Genomic DNA, 20,725 nt, shown 5'->3' with positions numbered 1-20,725 from the left:
ACAACAAACTAACAGCTTCTCAGGATGAAACTGAAACGGGAAAGCAGATGCAGTAAACAGATAAGCAGGCAATTCTGCCAGAGAAATAAAGGAGAGGCTGCCAAAAAATATACAAACTTCACTTTAAAAAATATCCAGCATGATTGGCTTACACTCCTAAAGGTGATGTGAATACCACAATCCCAGAGATTCCAAAAGCAGGAGGGAAAGAAGAAAAAAGAAGAGGGAGGGGTGAAGGGAGAAAAGGAAGGGAGGAGCCCAAACCACAAGACAAAGAACACTGTAACAAGGTAAAAGAAAGCAGAAGTCAAAGGAGTCTGGCTGTAGGAGTGAGCCCCAGCTCCTCTGCCTCCCCCATCATTCTCCAGTACTGTGTGGCTATAGTCTAGTCCTAAGAAGTTACATCCAAATGTGCATGTGTGGCCAAATACCATAAAATCAACACATTCTGGTTGTTAAAATGACTTGATTTAGAAAAGTTTGTGGAAACACTGACTTCCATGTCTCTTCTATAAATGAACTCTCCCTGGTACTCACTGTACTGATGGTCTGGGGGAATGTTTGCACTTGTAAGAATTTCACGTTTCAGTTGATTCTAAAGAGATTTAAGAATGAGAGAGAAAGACAGTTAACCACATGTAGCAAAAATTATAAATATAAATAAATGGTTCTCACATTTGTACCTTCATTGTTCTGTTACTAATAACTACCATGGGAAAAATATACAGTATAAATGTACAAGTATTTTATAATAAACACACAATGAGCTAAATATCTAAGAGCATATTACAAGTCCTCTCTATAAAAACCACTCAGAGACAGATATATATCTACAACATCCTAGTCAAAGGCTGAGTCTCTGTTAGAGTGTTCCTGGAGTCTTAAAGTTTATCTAATCTAGAAAGTGTGGTTGTTCTAACTGAAGAAATAAGACATTGGCTCAGTACACTGAATCACTGGACCGCATGTCGACCATGCAGGAAATCATTATCATAGTTATTTGAAGACTTGTAAGACACATGTGCTCCAGGTCTGACGGGTGGTATCCCACAGTATTCCTAATCCTCCTTATAGGAAACAGCATAATAAGAGTACCACCAAAGTGTGTATGAACAACCACAGAGGGCGCTGTAACAGGCTCCCTGTCACCGGCAAGTGAGGGTTTTCAAAACGATCTTCAGAATCAGAGGCCTCTTCTGAAGAGACAGAATGAAGTTCAAAAGTTTTTTTCAGACTTTTGACTTAGTGATATGCCAGTTAAACAAATGACTGACAGCCTGTCCTCATTAAAGACCTCCCCTTTTGCTGGGCAGTGGTGGCGCACACCTTTAATCCCAGCACTTGGGAGGCAGAAGCAGGCGGATTTCTGAGTTCGAGGCCAGCCTGGTCTACAGAGTGAGTTCCAGGACAGCCAGGACTACACAGAGAAACCCTGTCTCGAAAAACAAAAACAAAAAAGACCTCCCCTTTTAAGCACACTTAGGGTGTGCAGTTAACACGTCAAGGTAAGAACTGAAATTACCAAGATGTGCTCCCTTGATCCACGGTAAGACATGCAGCAGCCAACATTCCAATAGGCACTGAGACTGTCAAGCTTCACAAGCTATGTAAGAGAAACGAAAGTGGTCAAGCAAAGCACCCTAAAACTGGACAACAGCATTCAACAACTACCCCTGTGTTCACTGAAATTCTAAACTTTTAAAGAAAAGGAAATAGCCAAAAATGAAGGAGAAGTGTATACATAGGACTTTTTAAAGTTTAGCATTCGTTAATTTTTTAATGTTGTTTGATTTTAAATTTTAGACAATCAGGATTCTGTGTGATCTACATATGACTACTCTTGAATTTAAAAGAGCAAATGTTATGTTTTAACTGGCTATCTTAATCAATTTGTTAAATAGCCTATTTCTGAGTTTTAAAATGACACTTGTTGCCTTTGACAGACTTAAGTATTTCATATAGATTGAATGTACCAATGTGAGAAACATTTTTTAAAATGCATTTCTGGGAACACATTTTCAAGAGATTCACATTCATTCGATTATCAAATAGTAAAAAATCAGCATCTACAGACTGTTTCCTAGATAAGACAATGCAAGCTCCCTCCAGCAGTTTTCAGTGGCTGCACTGAGGAGGACTGCGGAAAGGCCCTTTATGGTCAATAAAGCTGGAAAGCTACAGACTGGATGATATAACCGCTGGGGAGCAAGCACGCTATGAACCATGTCAAGCACTGACAAGTCCTGCAGGCAAACACAGAGCACACACCCGATAGTTATGCAGGGTGTGCAGCTTAACCACATCTCTTGCCTGACCACAAATTATTCTCTCTGCATCTAAGACCTCAACTGCCTAGTCTGACATGTAATATCATCTGGAAGGATGCTTGTATCCAGACCCTTCACTTGATGGATGAAGAATCCAAACTTCAGCACAGATAAGGGATCACAGAAATTCATACGGTAAAAGCTGAATCCAAACCAGAGCTTGGGCTTTTCCACCCCTGACTCATCTGTATTAACAAACTACAAAGATAATGTAAGTCCTTAAAATCCAAGGCATTTTAGGCTCACTTAGTCACCCATATCAAAAACATTTTCCCTAATGAGCTAACTTTGCCAATAAAACACATCAACCCTATTAAAATACCTCTGACATTCAACATGTTTTGTTTGTGCTTTATGAGGGAGAGTGTTACACTCTCAATTGGTATGAAATACCTAAGTCTGTCAAAGGCAACAAGTGTTAGTTTAAAATTCAGAAATAGGTTACTTAACAAATTGATTAAGACAGCCAGTTTAAAATATAGACTCTTTTAAACTCAAGAGTGGTCGTATGTAGATCACTCAGAATCCTGATCCACTAAAATTTGGAATCAATCAAAATTCATTCCATAAATACATTAAATGTCTAATGACATCTTAATTTTTAACCTTAAAATGTTAAAAATAAATAGATTACCACACTAAGAGGTCCTATCAGGATGCCCACAATTGTGTACACAATATTCCCTGGCATGACACTTGCTAGTTTTATCATAAATACAAAGGTAGTCAAGTTTCCCCTAAATACCAGCATTTTATATGGTCAGAAGCAGTTACTAAGAGTTAGATCATTTACTATAAATCAAACATGCTTATATTTACTCCCACGCCTTCCCAAAACTCCTGAGGGCTTAGATGTGTTACTTTTGCTCTATCCTTAAGATGTACTTAACACTTTTGCAGGGTTTGCATTAAAATGACTAAATGATCACATTTAGTGAAGTGAGACACCTCTCCAAGCTGGCTCCAATGGCTGGATTCTGACCATCTCTCCTACCATCTGGCTGAACAGATACATTAGTTCTTAAAGATCTTATCCACATGAGCACAAAAACTGATCCCTACCAAGAAATTCTAGGACCTTGTATATGAAAGTTAATACCTTATATATGATTTTTTCTGCCTCATTTAAAATGCATGGAGTCCAGTGTTCATTAGTCGTCTAAAAAGAAAAGAAAGAAGGTCAACTCTTACAAAGCAGTATGTGCCATATATACTCTAGTATCTGTAAGTAATAATCAAATAATTTAGAAAGAAAAGTGGCCAGCCAGATGGATCGATGGGTAAAATCATTTGCCACCAAAACTATAACTTGAATTTAACCCCAGGACCCACATGGTAGAAGGGGAAATGGACTCCTACAAGTCGCTCTGACTTTCGCATGTGTGCTGTGGTGCAGAGATGCCCCCTTCTCCTCTCTCAAACACACATACACACACACATAAAAGTATTTTTTAAAAGTTTAAAACTTACCTAGGTGTTGTCAGGTAAGGTTAACTGTTTCTTTATATATTTATATAACAAAAAGAAGCAATGAAATTTAAAATTGAAGGGACTCTATTTCAACCATTTAGAAAATTATTGTTGGATGACTATATTTCTGAAGTCCTAGACATGAATAAAAACAGGGAGCTGGTGTGTACATGTGAAGAAGATATACCTTCTTGAAAAATAAAAGTTGCTGTAAGGATGGAAACACAGTGTCTGTGGAAGTCAGCACAACCATGTGTGCAGCATGGCTGACATCCATGCTAACATCCACTAGGGGGCGTTGCTGACAGACTGCCCAACCCATTTCACAAGCTGAAGAGTCAGGCTGGGGATGGAAACTTAAGTAGAGCCTTGTTAAGTTTTGTTAGGAGGAAGAGACAAGAATGTTTAAGACTGGCATGATATAATATCAGCACTCAGGAGGCAGAGGCAGGTGGATCTCCATGAGTTCAAAGCCAGGCTAGTCTACTTGATGAGTTCCAGGCCAGTCAGACCTACATAATAAGACTCTGTCTTAAAAAAAAAAAGTGTTTAACTGCTTATAGGAAGATATAGGGAAGAGAAAGTGAAGCTGATCTGGAAGAGAGAATGACAGAAAGCAGGAACGTGGAGACAATGAGACCTGTAGACACAGGGCATCTAATATGGAAGTAATCCTGTCACTGAGAAGATGAAAGGAAGAATGGTGTGCACACAAAAGAGGCAGCAGGCTTCCTGACAGCCTCTTATCATTGAGGCCCAGCAGCTGTAGGACAATAAGCTGCACGCTTGAGACAGACCCAATCTCACAAAGCACAAGAGACTCTCTGAATCAGCTGGTAAGTACAGATTAGCTAGAGGCCTAGCTCAGAACCTGGGATAACAACAGGTTATGGATCTTGACACAGTAAGACAGGAAGAATGAGGAAAGGGCACTAATAAACTCTAAGAAGAAAGTAAAAGACAACAAAGGCAAGACACTTCCTCACATGAGTTCTACAATCTGAGCAAAATTACCAAGCTGTCAAAAGGAATGGCTACACAGGCAAGTGAAACAGTAGGGGCTCTGAGCAAAGACTGGGGAACCGCAAGAGCACACAGTAAGACCACTTGCACTAGTATGCGTTACAGACCAGGCAGAGTGGTCTGCTATTTCTCATTTTTTGGTTTCTTGTTTGTTTGTTTTATTTACTTGTTAGATGCTCAAAGTTAAGTATGATGCTGTTTATAAAGTATATTATTAGGCTCAATTTTCTGGATTAATGATCCCTCTACCCTTAAGAACTCAGATTTTGGTGTTTCAGACAGTTTTGCTACTGAATATTCTGCTTTATCAAAAGCAGCTTCATGCCCCCAAGCATGTTTCCTATCACTTAGTTACTTAGAAGAGTTTAAAAAAAATCCAGTCTGCTATGCATACCCTATACTGCTTAAGAAGAATATATCTGTATTATGAAATATCTAATCAACTCTCTCTCTCTCTCTCTCTCTCTCACACACACACACACACACACACACACACACACACACACACACATTTATCTACTCTCTGGAGATCCTACAAAATATTACCAAGTACAAACTCAGAACACTACACAGTCATCTGTTCCTTCCCCATATACACAAGATACAGCATTTATTTCCTCTGAATGCTTTAACATTTGTTATGTGGAAACATTTTTAAAATCAAAATAATTACTAAATATAAAAATATTACTGAAAATGGTGAGCTTGGAGAAAATGTCCAGCAAGAGAATTCTTCAGAAACATAAAAGCTATTTAAAGCAAAGTGTGCCTTAGGCAATTCAGTTGATTTCAGAATATTAATACTTTACAGATTCCACAGAAGTTAAAAAGACAAAATTACCAACAGACTAAATTCTCTCAGGGTGACACCAAATGAAAGCGGCCTTTCTGGATCGGTGACCTACCAAAGAAGAAAGGGAACATTAAAATACAAGATGGTGGAGCCTTGCCTCCTTGCCTTCTCACAGGAACTCCTATGTCACTAATGTGGTATTTTCCCAGAACTATTTTCTTACAGCTAAGAATCACCAGAACTATGACCAGCAGACTCTTGCTTAGATGGTTAGAAAGAGATGCTTCTTTGTGTGTATCACGATGTTCTCCACAGACAATGACTTCAGCTCTAAATAACTGCTCTAGCACTTAAGATTTCCATCTTCGGAAACATGAACAATATTTATAATTTTCCTTGATACTTCAAAAGTGCCTGGTAAAGAAAGGATCTAGGTCTTATGCTTTGCTGAGGTTGTTTTGTTTTTCTTGACACAGGATCCCACTTTGTAATCCAGCCTGGTCTTAAACTTTCAATCCTCCTTTTCCAGCCACGCTTTAAAATTTTAATATTTATTTTACCAAGGCTATTTACCCCAAATCTACCAACTTTTCTATTTCTGAATGTTGATATGTGATATTTATAAATGATATTTAGCCTGTGTCACAATGTGCATGTTGTTGTTGTCTGTGACCATTGAAAGATGTTTGAAAGCCAAAGACAACTGTTAGCTTGTGATGGAAGCATGAACTATAGGAAAAGAAATTGTAACTGTTGTTCAACATCATCCAAATGGAACTTCATAGTCTTGTCACACAGACCCTTATCAAAGAGGAAATATATGCGTGGGGGGGTAGTTGGAAAGCACAAACAGCTTCATATATTTTATTTGTAACTAATGCATATAAATATTTAATTTATATAAATATATAATGGAGTTAGCTATAGTGGGTTTTTTTTTTCTCAAGCTGCAAATACATCATTGGATACTGTCACACAGAGAATGCAGCAAGGGGAAATGAAACTCTGTCTATCAATAGTCTTCTAATCTAGTCAAACTTAAGGCAAATTAACATGGGAATCAGAGTTGACTTGCCTCAGACCGGCTTCTAACCCCATTGTGGGTGCTCCTGAGCCGTCCAGGCCCACTGCAGGGGCTACTAAGAGGCTGTAACTACACTGACCAGAGGCCCTGTCTGCTGACTGCCATTACCAACAGTTGCTCCGTCACCTTTCACAACTAATTGTTTTGACAATATAAATGAAATTAGTTTCTTAAAGTTACATCATAGCATATACAACAAAATCCAAATAAAGCACAAAGAGCAGTCAACCCATGTAGCGGTTTTACACTGTATTTATATATGATCAACACTGTCTAGTGGGAAGGGTGAAACACTCACATATTTACAGGAGTGGCTATCTTAAATTTAAATTAGGTTCAGTTAATCTACAAATGGAATATCATAAGATACAGAATATCATAAAACACATTTAATGACCAACAAGAAATACTGAAATTACTTACATCATCTTCATATTTAATGTGAATGTCTGTAATTTTCACTTGAACATTTTTTATTACTTGAGTTGCCAATTTCTCCAGAAATGTGTCCTTTTTTGCTTCTTTGGGCTTATCTATGAAAAAGAGAAAAACAGGAGCTCAAGACTTGCAGTTCTGACACACTTCACGACCGATGGCCAAAGAGCGCTAAATACATTACGCATTGGAAATTACAATGTATTCTAGGGTCCTTTCTTAGATTTATTTTAGAATCTGATAAAAAGTTCTACCATAAAGTTCAGTTTTATATTTAAACTGCACACTAATGTTCATTTTACCTTCCTAGACAGAAATCGAGGTGTATTAACAGCACAGGTAGAGAACTGCTTGTACCTACCTTTGGAGCGATCAAGACCTTTAAAACGTTTCTTAAAATGTTTTTTGTGCTTTTTACGCTTACGTCCTTCTCAGTGGAAGCATTTTAGTGAGAAAAGGATAAAAGTCAAGTTAGCAGACAAGAGGACAGAAAAGAAAATACGAGAATTCTTCCTGACATCAAAGCTCAGCCAGACTTACCTTCCTCTACACTGCTGACCTACTACTTCAACATAAACACAAACTCACAAGCTTTCTCTACTATATTAACATTCTGTAAAGAACAGCCTTTAATCTAGAGAATAACTTGGCAGGTGCAATTACACAAAATATGGATAAAACGTATCCATTCCCACTGGTGTTTCAATGTTTATAACTTGACATTACAGTGTCACTTTAAGTTCAATGTTACCAAATATTGGAAATGTAATGATGATGATATAAAGCCTTCAGGGAAAAGTATTGAGCGATATGCAGCAGGGGCACAGGAATACAAATGGGATGACTGGGTTGAGAGCTATGGCCTGTCTAGATGATGATCTTTACAAACAAAACTGCTTAAGCATGAGGTATAGCTCATGAAGGTAGAAGGGTATAAAATGTATAAACAGTACATTCAGCCAGCAGTGATTTCTCTAAATTGGATCCTTCTTATCTGGCATTTTCACACTAACCAACACCTTTCTTACCCAACCTTCTAGTGTTCTGCTCAGCTGACAGCCAGGCATCAGCCATGACCTGACCTCCAGAGGCAGTCCTGCATAGTCTCCTGACTCTGCTCCCCACCCTCATCTTCTGATAAAAGGACCTTCTGCACTGTTACTGCATCTAATATACTAGTTGAGCCTGTCAATCACCTATTACAAATCATTTAAAGGCTCTCTGCAGCCTGACAAATAAAATCAAATGTGTATGCATGACACAGGCCTGGTCTTTGCCACACCTACCAGCCAGCCACGGGTGGGAAACTGCAAAACTGTTATTTGTAATTTCCAAAGCACCCTAATGTCGATGCTATTGCCTCCCTACACATCACTCTGCAATCAGGCTGCCATCCTCAGATTCTTCACCAGGGAAACGTTTAGGTGTCGCTGTGCAACACTCCTGCTGTATGACTCAACACCTGTATGAAGCTTTCCACAGCTCGTGCAGCCTCAGGGCCTGTGCCTTATCCAAAATTCTAAGAAACAACAAGGGCTTGTATCTGAAGTGTTTGCCTAATATTTTTGCCAGTGGGAAAAAGGCTCCCATCCAGCAAGAGGCTTCCAAGGACAGAAATGCATATCTAAGCAAAGGCATATAATATATGCCTGTCCAAATGAACTAAAACATCCACACATAAACATTATAACAAAATACAAAAATATGACCAGAATATATTTGTATATATCTGCAAGTTCTTTTTTATTTTGGTGATATTTGCAAATTGTTCTGCCATAAAGTTGAGACAAGAGGTACAATTCAAGAATAAACTCGTTTTTCAGATGAAGTCCCTTACAAATATAACAGAAGCTGAATGGCACAGCCACTGGCATTTCCTAACATGGTGACAGTTCCTGACTCCACTCCATAAATCAAGCATACAAAAGACTGAGTTCTCAAAGAAACACTACTGGGGAAGGCACTGTCCTCAGCTGGAGCCTCCAGGCCTGGCCATAATCTCTCTAGTTCACAAGTGCTCTAGTCCCTGTTCTAACTTTAATTTCAATGTGGGAGGTGCCATGTCAGACCTCCTAAAACCATTTTAAGTCTGCAAAAGTGCTACAGAGTTTTGAGAGAAAGTCTCTATTTAATCTAATGAAGAATAAACTTCTAATTCTCAAATACTTTAAGATAGTTCTCAAAACTTTGGTCTTGGGACCCTTTAAACTCACATTTAAAGCATGAGCAATTTGAAGAGATTTTAAGTAATATAGGCTATTATTATTCATATTTATGATGCTAGAAATAACAAAAACTATTTTTAATTCATTTAAAACAATATTAAACCATTTGATTATTTGTAGTTATGCACTGTATACATAATATATATATATTCACAGTGAGAAGAATCACATGATTTTACATTTGTACAAATATAATATCTGGCTTAGTGGAAGACGGTGAAATTCACATATCTGCTTCCGTGTTCAATCTGCTGAGATATGTTGTTCTGATTGAAGTACATGATGAAAATATGATTTCAAACCAGATATGTAACTGGAGAAGGGAAGAGTGTTTGCATGGTCTTGTTTAGTAAGTAGAGTTTCTTAATTCGTTTTTTAGATTATGAATAAGATATAGCATCTAATTATAGTCAGCCAATTAAAGTCAGTTGGCCATCGCAGACATGGGCCTTTCAGACAGCCATGACTCACCAATCACTGGGCATATGGAAATAATGCTGCAATGGGCAAGACAGAGCCTCCTCACGTTCAGTCCTGTCAGCGTTTAACACAAGAGGTGAATTTGCTGCATTTACCTCAGGCTCATGGGAAAGTCTGGCCATACTACGTGGTTGTCAAGCTCGAGGTGGCAAATAAGGGGTTCTTAAAATTCTACTGTTTCCTTAAAAGCACCAAGTGTTACTACTCAAATATGTTAGTTCACTTTTACTTTGTTTTATGTAGTAGCTAAACGCTCAAACTTGAATGATGACAATCTGTCAATCTTTCAAGTAAAAATAGCCTTTTTCCATAAGAAGCAACTTCACACAATTCACACATATGCATGAAGAATCATCCTTGACAATCAGCTACGTCACCATTCAAAAGTGCTTCACACTCTCTCCTCTGTCCTACAAAATTTTAGAGACCTGCTCAATAGTTAGTGTCCAATTAAATTAAAATTCTATTCTGTCAAGAAAAAACTTCAAGAATACTGGCACATTTCATTTCCTTTTGCCTTTGTAATGAGTTCACAGTAGCAAAGAACACAGTGACCAGTGGTCCAGTGAGCTGTCCCTCCTTGAATCAGGCCATGGCAGCCACTGAGTTACAAGCCATTCCTTACTATTTCAGCATAAAAATTTCAACTCAGTGAAAAGTTAAATGCTTCAATATCACTATAAAAATAGTTCTAGCTGGGCGGTGGTGGCACACGCTTTTAATCCCAGCACTTGGGAGGCAGAGGCAGGCGGATTTCTGAGTTCGAGACCAGCCTGATCTACAGAGTGAGTTCCAGGACAGCCAGGACTATACAGAGAAACCCTGTCTCGGAAAAAAAAAATAGTTCTAATAGCTGTGCCTTTCTGAGAATTGATGCTCTAATGTTTAAAAAAAAAAAAGTGACATGAAGTAAAGGAAGAATATGCACTCGGAAACTGAAAGAGGAAACTGTCCTGAAGTACACGTGAGCTCCCAGCTAAGGGAAGGATGATGCCATCATCAAACAAATCTTCTCACTGCACCATGAGCCTCACGTTACCAGGATTACTTTAACATCTAAAAGAAGAAAGGTAATGAATCAGCTAAGGCTTCCTTCACTGTGCCTTCTGCTGGCTTTTACAAGGCCGGTGATTGTATAAGGTATGAGGATGGGTTACCAACATTCTTTATAACTTCCAGGCAGATTCTTCCTGGAAGAGCTGGAAACACCAGCAGCAGTGACAACAGTGAGCTGGTTCATTGCAGCCTATAAAACTGCACAATGGGCCCTGACATTCTTCATGCTATCCTGATATTGAACAAAGTAACAAATTAGCAGTCAGCCATGGTTACCACAGTGGTAGATTTGTGAAGTAACAAATTAGTAGTCAGCCATGCATGGTTACCACAGTGGTAGATTTGTGAAGCAACAAATTAGCAGTCAGCCATGGTTACCATAGTGGTAGATTTGTAAAGTAACAAATTAGCAGTCAGCCATGGTTACCACAGTGGTAGATTTGTAAAGTAACAAATTAGCAGTCAGCTAATTAGTAGATTTGTAAAATGAGAAATTGTTCTTAAGATAATTTCACTTAAGGCTGGGAAACTGCCATGCAAATTCTCCCACTGTCAAAATGAACATTATATATTAAAGAAGTTTTATGTGCAGAGGAATTCTACCACAGCACTCAGTATTTGAAATTTGAAATGCAGGCCCATTTACCATTTAGTCAAAGCATGTCTAAATTGTGCTGAAATTAACATAAATTCCTGAAGTGTTATAAAGATATAACGTTTCATTTAAAATATTGAAACTGTTGCTAAATATCTGGTACACTTTCTAGTGTACACCAGATTCCCGTTCTAAATCCTACAGCAAACAGCCTTCAGTTTGCTTTTGTGAAGCTTCAGGTTTCAGCACACTATCCAGGACAACAGACTAGAGAAGACTGCACAGTCAGGAGGACCGGAGAAGAAACGCAGGGGTCCTCCTTGAGGCTCTGGATGAAGCATTAAAATAAATAAAGATATATAACATACATATTCCATCTTACTGCTTCCTATAAATTTGAAAATCTCTGCTGTAAGTAAGAGAAAGCAGTTGGAAAACACTATTACTGTGCTAAAAAATAAAGCCAAGGGGAGGGCAGTGCATATTTCCAGTCACTTGAAGAGCTGAGAAGTCTACAGGGGCAGTGCGGTGCTTGCTCACTCACAGACAGCAAGCTTGCCAGAAGACACTCAAAGACTCAGTGAATGAGTGAATGGCTGCAGAGGGAGGGGAAAGGAAGAGATGGCAAGGGTATGAATGAGAATTACATTTCCATATTTTCTAAAGGACGCATACTATCCAGTGGACTCCACTAAAGGCTGAGGCATAAATAAGAATATCACTTTCATGAAGTTAAGTATAATTAACCATGCATACCCACCAGGCTTGATGTCCTTGTAAAGCAAGTTTTCCAAGCCATACATGAATTCCCCTGAGTGTGCACCTGCATCCCACGGCAGCAGAAACCGAAATGCAAAGCATTATAAGACACCTTTAGTTTTCCACAGGAAATGCATCCAAACTTAACTTCAAAAACTCAGAAACCATATTGCAGGGCACATTAAGTGTCAGGGATGTAAAACCATCTGCCCCTAAGGAAGGAAACATTCCCAGCAACACCACACCCACTCTTTCAACACATAAACATTCCTTTTATATTCAAACAAAAATTCTCCATCATCAAAGTTGTAACAATCAAACAAATCAAACAAACAGGGCAGGTAGACACCACTGACCACTTGGGTCTCACAGCCATCTCACATTTTCAAACACAACACGAATCCCATCTGAGTTCTCCTCCTGCCTGTCATGTGGCCCATTGTCATTAAGTTTCTATGATACCTGCCACTAACTGTAAAGTCAGATGACAGTCTCCTCTAACTTCACTGTGTAACCTGTTCCTTGCAGACACGCTGCCTGCAGCCTTACACACTTGAGTCAATACCGGCTAGAAAGCTCCACCTCCCACTTCTCCTCTTCCAAAGGAAGAGACTATAACAGCCCAGACCATAACTTCAGACTTCTAGAGAAAGCCTTGTGAACTCCCTCTCCTCAGCCGGCAGGCGGCTTCAGTTCGCCCCCTTTGCACTAGCAATGTGGCTATTGACCTCATCCAAATCTCTTTAAAGAGATCTCAATTAGTTTCCCAACTGAACATGCAACTACTCTCTCTCTCAAACCCCTTAACTTCCAGCTGTTCCCCACATGTGCTCTGGTCTTTTCTAACCTGTCTACCCTGTTTCCTCGACCTGAAGAGCTCACTCTTTCTCTCTTCTGTGTTCACAGAACACACTGAACTGCACAACATTCAATCTTGAATGTGATATTCTAAACCCAGGGGGGAAGAAAAATCTAGCATTTAACCTTGAGGGAACTTTCAGTTACACTGAGAGCTATTAGATGTGTCCAGTAAACACAGGAGGAAACAAAAGAATCGACAAGGAAACCATGGAGGAGCTAACTCAACAGAGGACTAACAGGACAGGCTCAGCAAGACTACGCATGCAGACCCAAAACCTAAGGAAATTTTAACCTCCGCAGGCACTGAAGGTGAAGCTCAACAGTAAAGCTCCCGCCTAGTGAGGAGGCTAGGCTCATTTATGCAACCCTAAAAAAATAAACCTGGTTTCCCTAGGGGAAAAAACAGCAACTCAGAAGGAAAACTTCAAGAAAAAAAAAAAGGCATATGTAAAGAGTACTGGAACAGGAATTAAAGCAGTTAGAAAACACCTGAAAAACTATCAGGTGAAAAAGTTAGCACATTTCATAGCAGATTAAACAAATGAAAGGGAATATTTTCAAGTCGAGAAAAACAGAGGACTTCTAGAAGGAAGTATAATCATAGTCTGTCACTAGACCTTTATACTGAACAATTGCCTTGTCATAGTACTTAACTGGTCTAAAATTACGACCCATTCAGACTTTCCAAAAATGCAAAAGGCATCGCTCTGTGGCCTTTGAACTGGTGTCAACAGAAGACAGGGGGTAAGGGTGAAAAAAACAGCAATGGCATATATTAATGAACCAGAAAACAGTACTGAGACTCTTAAAACATAAACTGGCTTATAAGAACAGGTATGAAGAACAGCAAAGTGTGCACAGGGGACTGCCATCTATCACCCTACGTGTTGGGTGGGGGCGGGCATTTGATTGTTAAGTGTATGTATATATTACCTTGAAAAATTAACATTTTAAATGTGGAAGCTAACACAGGAGAAGCTATCTATGACGTCCTTCCCAAGTACAAAAAGTCACTCCAGAGAAATAAAACGAAAAAAAGTTCATTTTATAGCTAAGCAAATTCTATAAAATTGAAATAAAAAACTTCAGATTTTGTTCCTAACACAGTAGTGGCATTTTAAGGAAGCTACATGGTTTAGAGTAAATCAGCGCGAGTTTTTATCTTTTTTATATTTATCTGCCCAGGCAGGCCAGAGCATCCCTCTCCTTCTCTCCCTGAGACTCTACACAGGCAATGGAACCCTGGGCTTTAAATTCCAGAAAGACTGGGAAAGCAAATCTGAAGACTGTGTGATAATTAAGTAACAACTATTAATTAATACGGTGATGGGATGCAGTTAAGCAATGGTTCTCAACCTATGGATCGTGACCCCCCTCAGGTGTCATATAACAAATAACCAATATATAAGATATTTACATCACAGTTCATAACAGTAGCAAAATTACAATTTTGAAGTAGCAATGAAGTAATTCTATTGTTAGAGGTCACCACAACATAAGGTTGCAGCATTAGGAAGGCTGAGACCCACTGGTTTGAAGGATATACTCATCATTCACATAAAAAGCTCACAAGGAGATGATGCATATCCACAGAAACTGAGAAAGACTATTTATAATGTGGTCAAAATGATAACAAATTTCTCCACATATAGAAAAATAATCTCTCAGCATATTCCTCAATTCCTAAATTAACCTGTTACATTCAGAACTCAGTATGTGAAACTGAATTTCATCTTCTGAATTTTAAAGACATTCTGACAAATCCGAAAATTTATCACCCAAGAAGCTGCCATGTTTGCATTTCATACTGCACAGACCTAACACAGGACTAGCTCCACAGGTGTTCTACCTCCAGAGAAAGCACAAGTCTCCACCAGACCCAAACATGTCAGGATGGAGCTAAGTTATTATTACTATCCAATTAAACCATCAACTACTAAAACAGACCAGATCACATCTTTCTTACAGAGCCCTGAAAATACTAAATTACTTTTTAAGCTATTAAAATAGTCCTAGAAAAAAGGGAGTTGGAGATTTTACAAAGGTAAAAATATTAATCATTTATGTGACTATAAATGTATAATTATATATCACTATACCTAAATATGCCATTATATCTAGATGAATATATGTGTGTACATGTATATGCACATGTGCATGTGTGTGTACCTGTGTGCACATATGTGTGTGTGTGTAAACTAAGAAAATAAACTTACTTGGAATTATATAAAAAGAAATGAAGTTCCACTAGTATCCAAGTGACACACCTCATTTTTATTTAACTATTTCTACATATGCTAATGAAGCAAAATGGATTTTTTAGAAACCAGAAATACTACTGGACTGCCATCAGAAAACCTCATCATGCTTTGTTAAAGTGTAAAAGAGAAAAGGGAAAAACTATTAAGGCTTTCACACATTTTCTTCCATTATGATAGCCTCTGTATCATGATTGGTACCAGTAACTTCTAGTAAAGAATCAACATTTCTATATAAGAAAAACATTCTTGGGACAAAGAGGGATTATGGTCAGTGACCTGAAAACCCCAAGAACAGATACTGCTTCTGCAACTGTTGTTTGAGAAGAGTCTCTGCTGTTGCCCACAGTACTGGGCCACAGGGTCACCCACATCAACCTCCAGAGCAGCCAGAGCCAAACAACCACACTCAGCTCAAGGAGTCATTTTAAAATAGACTCCTTGCCGGTTCACATTTGCAGAGCCACAGAAAGAGCCTCCCTGCCCCATGTGAAATTGTAACTCAAGTCATCTCTAAGTTAATATCTGCTTTGACTTGTTCTGTTTTACTTGTAGAAAAAAGATGTTTTGTACACAGCATGAAAGAATAAAAATAATAAGAAACTATCTGTCTCCGTCATTGAAATTAGTATACACACCACCAAATGACTCAAAAATGATGCAAAAAACTGATAAATTGTATCTTGGTCAGAAACGGGATATGTTTTGATTTTAAAGAGATAAACTAACTGGAATCTAGATGAATCCTTCAATTAGACTAATAATGCTTTTCATTTCATTCCATCCTGGCTCTAGAAATCAAAGTCAAATCAAAACATAACGTAATTATCAAATTTATCTGACAAAAAAAAAGAGAAATTATTGAGGGTGTTGAAATGTTGAAACCTAAAAAACCTCGTTTTGAAAATCCTCTCATAGAAAGATGAAAACTGGGTCACAGGAGCACACCTCTTGTGACACTTTAACCCTGTCATCTTACAAACACACAGGTGTTTGTAGTGAACACACACAAAATGTGTAAATGACACACATAAAATACATATACCTCAACGTCATTCAAAATACAGTTGCCTTCAGGAACTTAGAAAAAAAATAGTTACCAGATAAAACCAATCAATCTTCAATGTTTATCACTGAAATATTTATAATCAGTATTTTAGGATCTGAAAAGAATGTTCATTCTTTTGAGCTGGGCTTGAAGAAGCCTATGAAAGCTGGGTGGTGTGCTGGTGACACATGACTTTAATCCCAGCACTCAGGAGGCAGAGGTAGGTAGATTTCTTTGAGTTCCAGGCCAGCCTGGTCTACATAATGAGTTCCAGGACAGCTAGAGCTATATATAGAAACTATAAATAAATAAATAAATAAATAAATAAATAAATAAACAAGCACTCTATGAAATGACACTAAATATGCCTAAAATATAGGTATGTCTAGGTATTTATATTAAATTTAATTAAGAAAATAAATTTACCTTTCTCTGCTGCTTTTTGAAGGGCTTCTTCAATTCGGCAAAGTTCTTTCTGTTTAATATCCTGCAAGGATTTTTCTTCTTTCTCAGCATCATACTTAATACCTAAAAGCATACAGTTAATTCTCACAAAAAGAAATGAAATCAGCAAACAAATGAAAAACTTTAACCTTATTACAATCGTATGTTAACATTAAACACTTCTGCAAAAATTAACCTACAAAAACTTTACACATAAATGATTCCTACTTGTTTATTAACCTCACAAAGGAAAAAAGAAAGAAATTAGAAGAAGGAAGGTATCTAAAACCAGAAAAGATGGAAAAGGCTGGGTAGATAACTAAAAGAGAAAAGCAGAAGACAGAAAATATGTCAGAATACTGGCTGCTACTGCCTGAGTGGTAAGAATTTTAGTATCTGTAAAAATGATTTAAGGGGCCAGGCAGTGGTGGCGCACACCTTTAATCCCAGCACTTGGGAGGCAGAGGCAGGCAGATTTCTGAGTTTGAGGCTAGCTTGGTCTACAGAGTGAGTTCCAGGGCAGCCAGGGCTATACGGAGAAACCCTGCCTCAAAAAATAAGAAAGAAAGAAAAGGAAGAAGAAAAGAAACAAAGGCAGTTGAGCAGGCCTCATCTGGGCCTCTACATTGACATAATCTAGGGTCAATGTAGACTGATAAAAATGTTTTCACACAGTATTTTGGGAATAATTAATAATCATAACATCTTTTTTATCCGTAATCTCATATCTGATCATATATACTAAGAAAATAGAAAAGTTAAATCTATAAAGAGATTTTGGAAGAAATACAGTAGTATATATATGAAGCTCCCTTGATAAAAGGCGATACTTATATGATGAACTAAAAAAACTTAATTTTTAAGAGACAAAAAGGGAAATAATCATAATATTTTAATGAAAGGAACAAAAGTTAATATTTGCTACCTTTCAAGCTTTTCACTATCACTGTGAAAATCATAAGACACAAAAAGTATGAAAAAGTCAAGCTAACACTACGTATTTAATGTGATAACTACTAAGTAAGGACCCCAGGGCTGTAGACAGTGACAAGGGTGAGATAAAAAAATAAACACTATATCAGCATTATGGTTGGGAACAGGGAGTAATTTTTCCCAAAACATTCAAATTTTTCTCATATTGTCCATTTTAGCTGAAAACACTAACAACTAAAGAAATTAAGCTTCAGTATTTCAAAATATTGATTATTACTAAAATATTGTGATTCCTAAGGAAGAAACTACCTGTTATACCTAAGTGAAAGAACACTTGTTTAAAATCAGAAGCAACAAAACATAAGAAAAGTTTCTAGCCTTGAAATATGTACATTAACATATTGGTGGATTTTTAAAACGTCTTACTTCAGTTCATTCTTCAACAGTACATCTGTCAAGTGCATCTCAACTTTTAAAAAAAGCTTCAGATACAAAGTAATATCTATCTATCTCCATTATTCATCTGGGAATAAGCTTGAAAACAGACTGAATTACAGCAACAACAGAAAAGCATTCTGTACACAAACGTGGCTATACATGTGTGCGCATGTGTAAATGTATGCACACCCACTACATTGTATACATGTGATCAGTTTCTTGTACACATTCTAGTTTCCTCAGTATATCAGAATACTTCACAGGGAACAATTTCAGTTCACTGCAATGTCAGTGAATGATTACAATGTAAAGCAACATACTTGCTCCAGGAACCACAAGCAGATATAATCCTTCTAGGGTGGCAACAACTGCTTCTCCATAAAGGTTTTTCCAGGGAATCTTCAAAGTTAATTTATCTAAAGAAACATAATTTCCATCTTAAATTCTTACTTGACTGCTAAAGAAGATACAAATAAAGTTCCCATGAAAAGCACAAAACTCACCAGACATTTAGTATGTTTGCCACTCAGAAAAAAGAGGAGAGGAGGATTCAATATTCAAAATGTATATTTTATACTTTCCAAACTTTATAATAATTACCTGATTTGGTATCTCAAAACCCTAAGGTAAGTCAAACAGTAATCACTGCAATTTGGAAGAGGAAAAGGCAGTTCAGTGTCATTAATCACTGATGCCCAGCAAGGTCATCAGTAAGGATGCTGGAGACAGAGCTTAGTGCTAGACACCTGAAAACCAGACATGCTCTTCCAGCCCCACTAACAACTAAATCAGCACAGCCACTGTAAATACTGTCTGTGCAAATGGGAACCAAAGCAGGAGATAAGTCCCTTGTCTTCTTTATGAATGTGGGCAACAGGTCAAACAGCTATCAATGGAAGAGCCCAGATGTGAAGGCAAGGCGTGCTGTTTCACAATCAGTATTATCATCTTTTATGTTGCTAATGCTTTAAACTCAGATCTATTTTCTAAATCTGTACTTACAAATCACTTAGAAGCAGAACATACTTTCTCTCTTAGGAACTATGCTATTAAGCTGAGCGTGGTGGTGTACACCTATAATCCCAGCAGTTGGGAGTTGGAAGAAGGAGGATCAGGAGTTCAAAGCCAGACTCACTACACAGCAAGTTAAAGGCTGGCCTAATGATACTCAGAAACAAGCCTGTAAAAACACCCACTTTCAAGGACTATGGGCCTAATATTAGTAACTTACTTGGTGTCATATAAGAAGGCTGTACATGGCAGAAGACAAAGGAAATATACATTCTGAAACAGTCAAAACCCTTTTAGGGGCCGTTTCTTATCTATCTTTTACCAGTCTCTTAGAGCTCCTATTTCCAAGGCCACAGACAGTTAACATCCCAGTCAGTTGTCTTGATGGCTACACTTCTGTCCTAACCTTTCCTACTCCAGAAGTTTTTCATGTTCCAAAAATATATCCTCCTCCATTATAATTTTTACTTATATATTTTCTGTGTGTGGTTGTTTGGGCAGTATGCATGTCTGTGGAAGCTAGAAGAGGGTGCTGGATCCCCTGTAACTGGAGTTAAGATGTGAGTTGCCATGTGGGTGCTGGGCACTGAACCCAGTTTTTCTGCAAGAGCAGCTGGTGCTCTTAACTGAGGAACCTTCTCTCTAGTCCTCTTCATTATAATTTTGATAAACAATGACATTAGGTCAGTGCTGCTAACAAGACTTATTAGAAAAGGATCTGATTTGACTCCCTCGTGGATATGAACAAGTCACATGGTCAGTATCACAGACATATTTAAAGAAAGATGTTCAACATGCAAATAATTTGGTACAACAAACTGAAAGGAAACAAAATAATGTTCTACAAGGGAGAATATTCTGGTCAACTGGATAGCTATATAACCTTGTCAGTTTTATGTGAATATGTAGTCCAGGGATAATATATCAAATTATTTCTACATTAAAAATTTTATTTCTCAAAAAATAAAAATAAGATAAAATAAAATAATAGTAATATAAAAAAAGCACACAGTGCTTTTTAAAAATTATTTATTGCCGGGTGGTGGTGGCGCACACCTTTAATCCCAGCACTTGGGAGGCAGAGGCAGGTGGATTTCTGAGTTCGAGGCCAGCCTGGTCTACAGAGTGAGTTCCAGGACAGCCAGGACTACACAGAGAAACCCTGTCTCAAAAAAATTATTTATTAAAATTATTTATTAAATTATTATTTAAAAATAATAGTAATATAAAAAAGGCACACAGGCAGTGGTGGCACACATCTTTAATCCCAGCACTTGGGAGGTAGAGACAGGCAGATTTCTGAGTTCAAGGCCAGCCTGGTCTACAGAGTGAGTTCCAGGAACAGCCAGGGCTATACAGAGAAACCTTGTCTAGGAAAAATAATAATAATAATAATAATAATAATAAATAAAATAAGAATAAAAAAAATTTCATTTCTCAGGGGACAGAGAGATGATCAGTGGTTAGGCTAAGCACACTTAATAC

General features: G+C 37.8%; 1 protein-coding gene across 1 annotated transcript in view; it reads right to left on the bottom strand.

Annotated features, from left to right (window-relative positions):
* Positions 1-20,725, bottom strand: part of Vps13c (vacuolar protein sorting 13 homolog C) — a 148,560-nt gene that overhangs the window by 111,936 nt on the left and 15,899 nt on the right. Inside the window, exons 4-10 of the mRNA XM_028771361.1 lie at positions 18,550-18,645; positions 16,841-16,942; positions 7,121-7,230; positions 5,662-5,721; positions 3,427-3,486; positions 1,523-1,603; positions 538-595 (exon numbers count right to left, since the gene is read on the bottom strand). Of these exons, the coding sequence (XP_028627194.1) occupies positions 538-595; positions 1,523-1,603; positions 3,427-3,486; positions 5,662-5,721; positions 7,121-7,230; positions 16,841-16,942; positions 18,550-18,645 (567 nt within the window). The remainder of the gene's footprint in view (positions 1-537; positions 596-1,522; positions 1,604-3,426; positions 3,487-5,661; positions 5,722-7,120; positions 7,231-16,840; positions 16,943-18,549; positions 18,646-20,725) is intronic.

This window comes from Grammomys surdaster, unplaced genomic scaffold (assembly GCF_004785775.1).
Source record: "Grammomys surdaster isolate TR1022 unplaced genomic scaffold, NIH_TR_1.0 206, whole genome shotgun sequence".
Taxonomy (NCBI): Eukaryota; Metazoa; Chordata; class Mammalia; order Rodentia; family Muridae; genus Grammomys; species Grammomys surdaster.
Note: the sequence above shows the minus strand (reverse complement) of the source record. Positions and strands in the feature narration are given on the sequence as shown.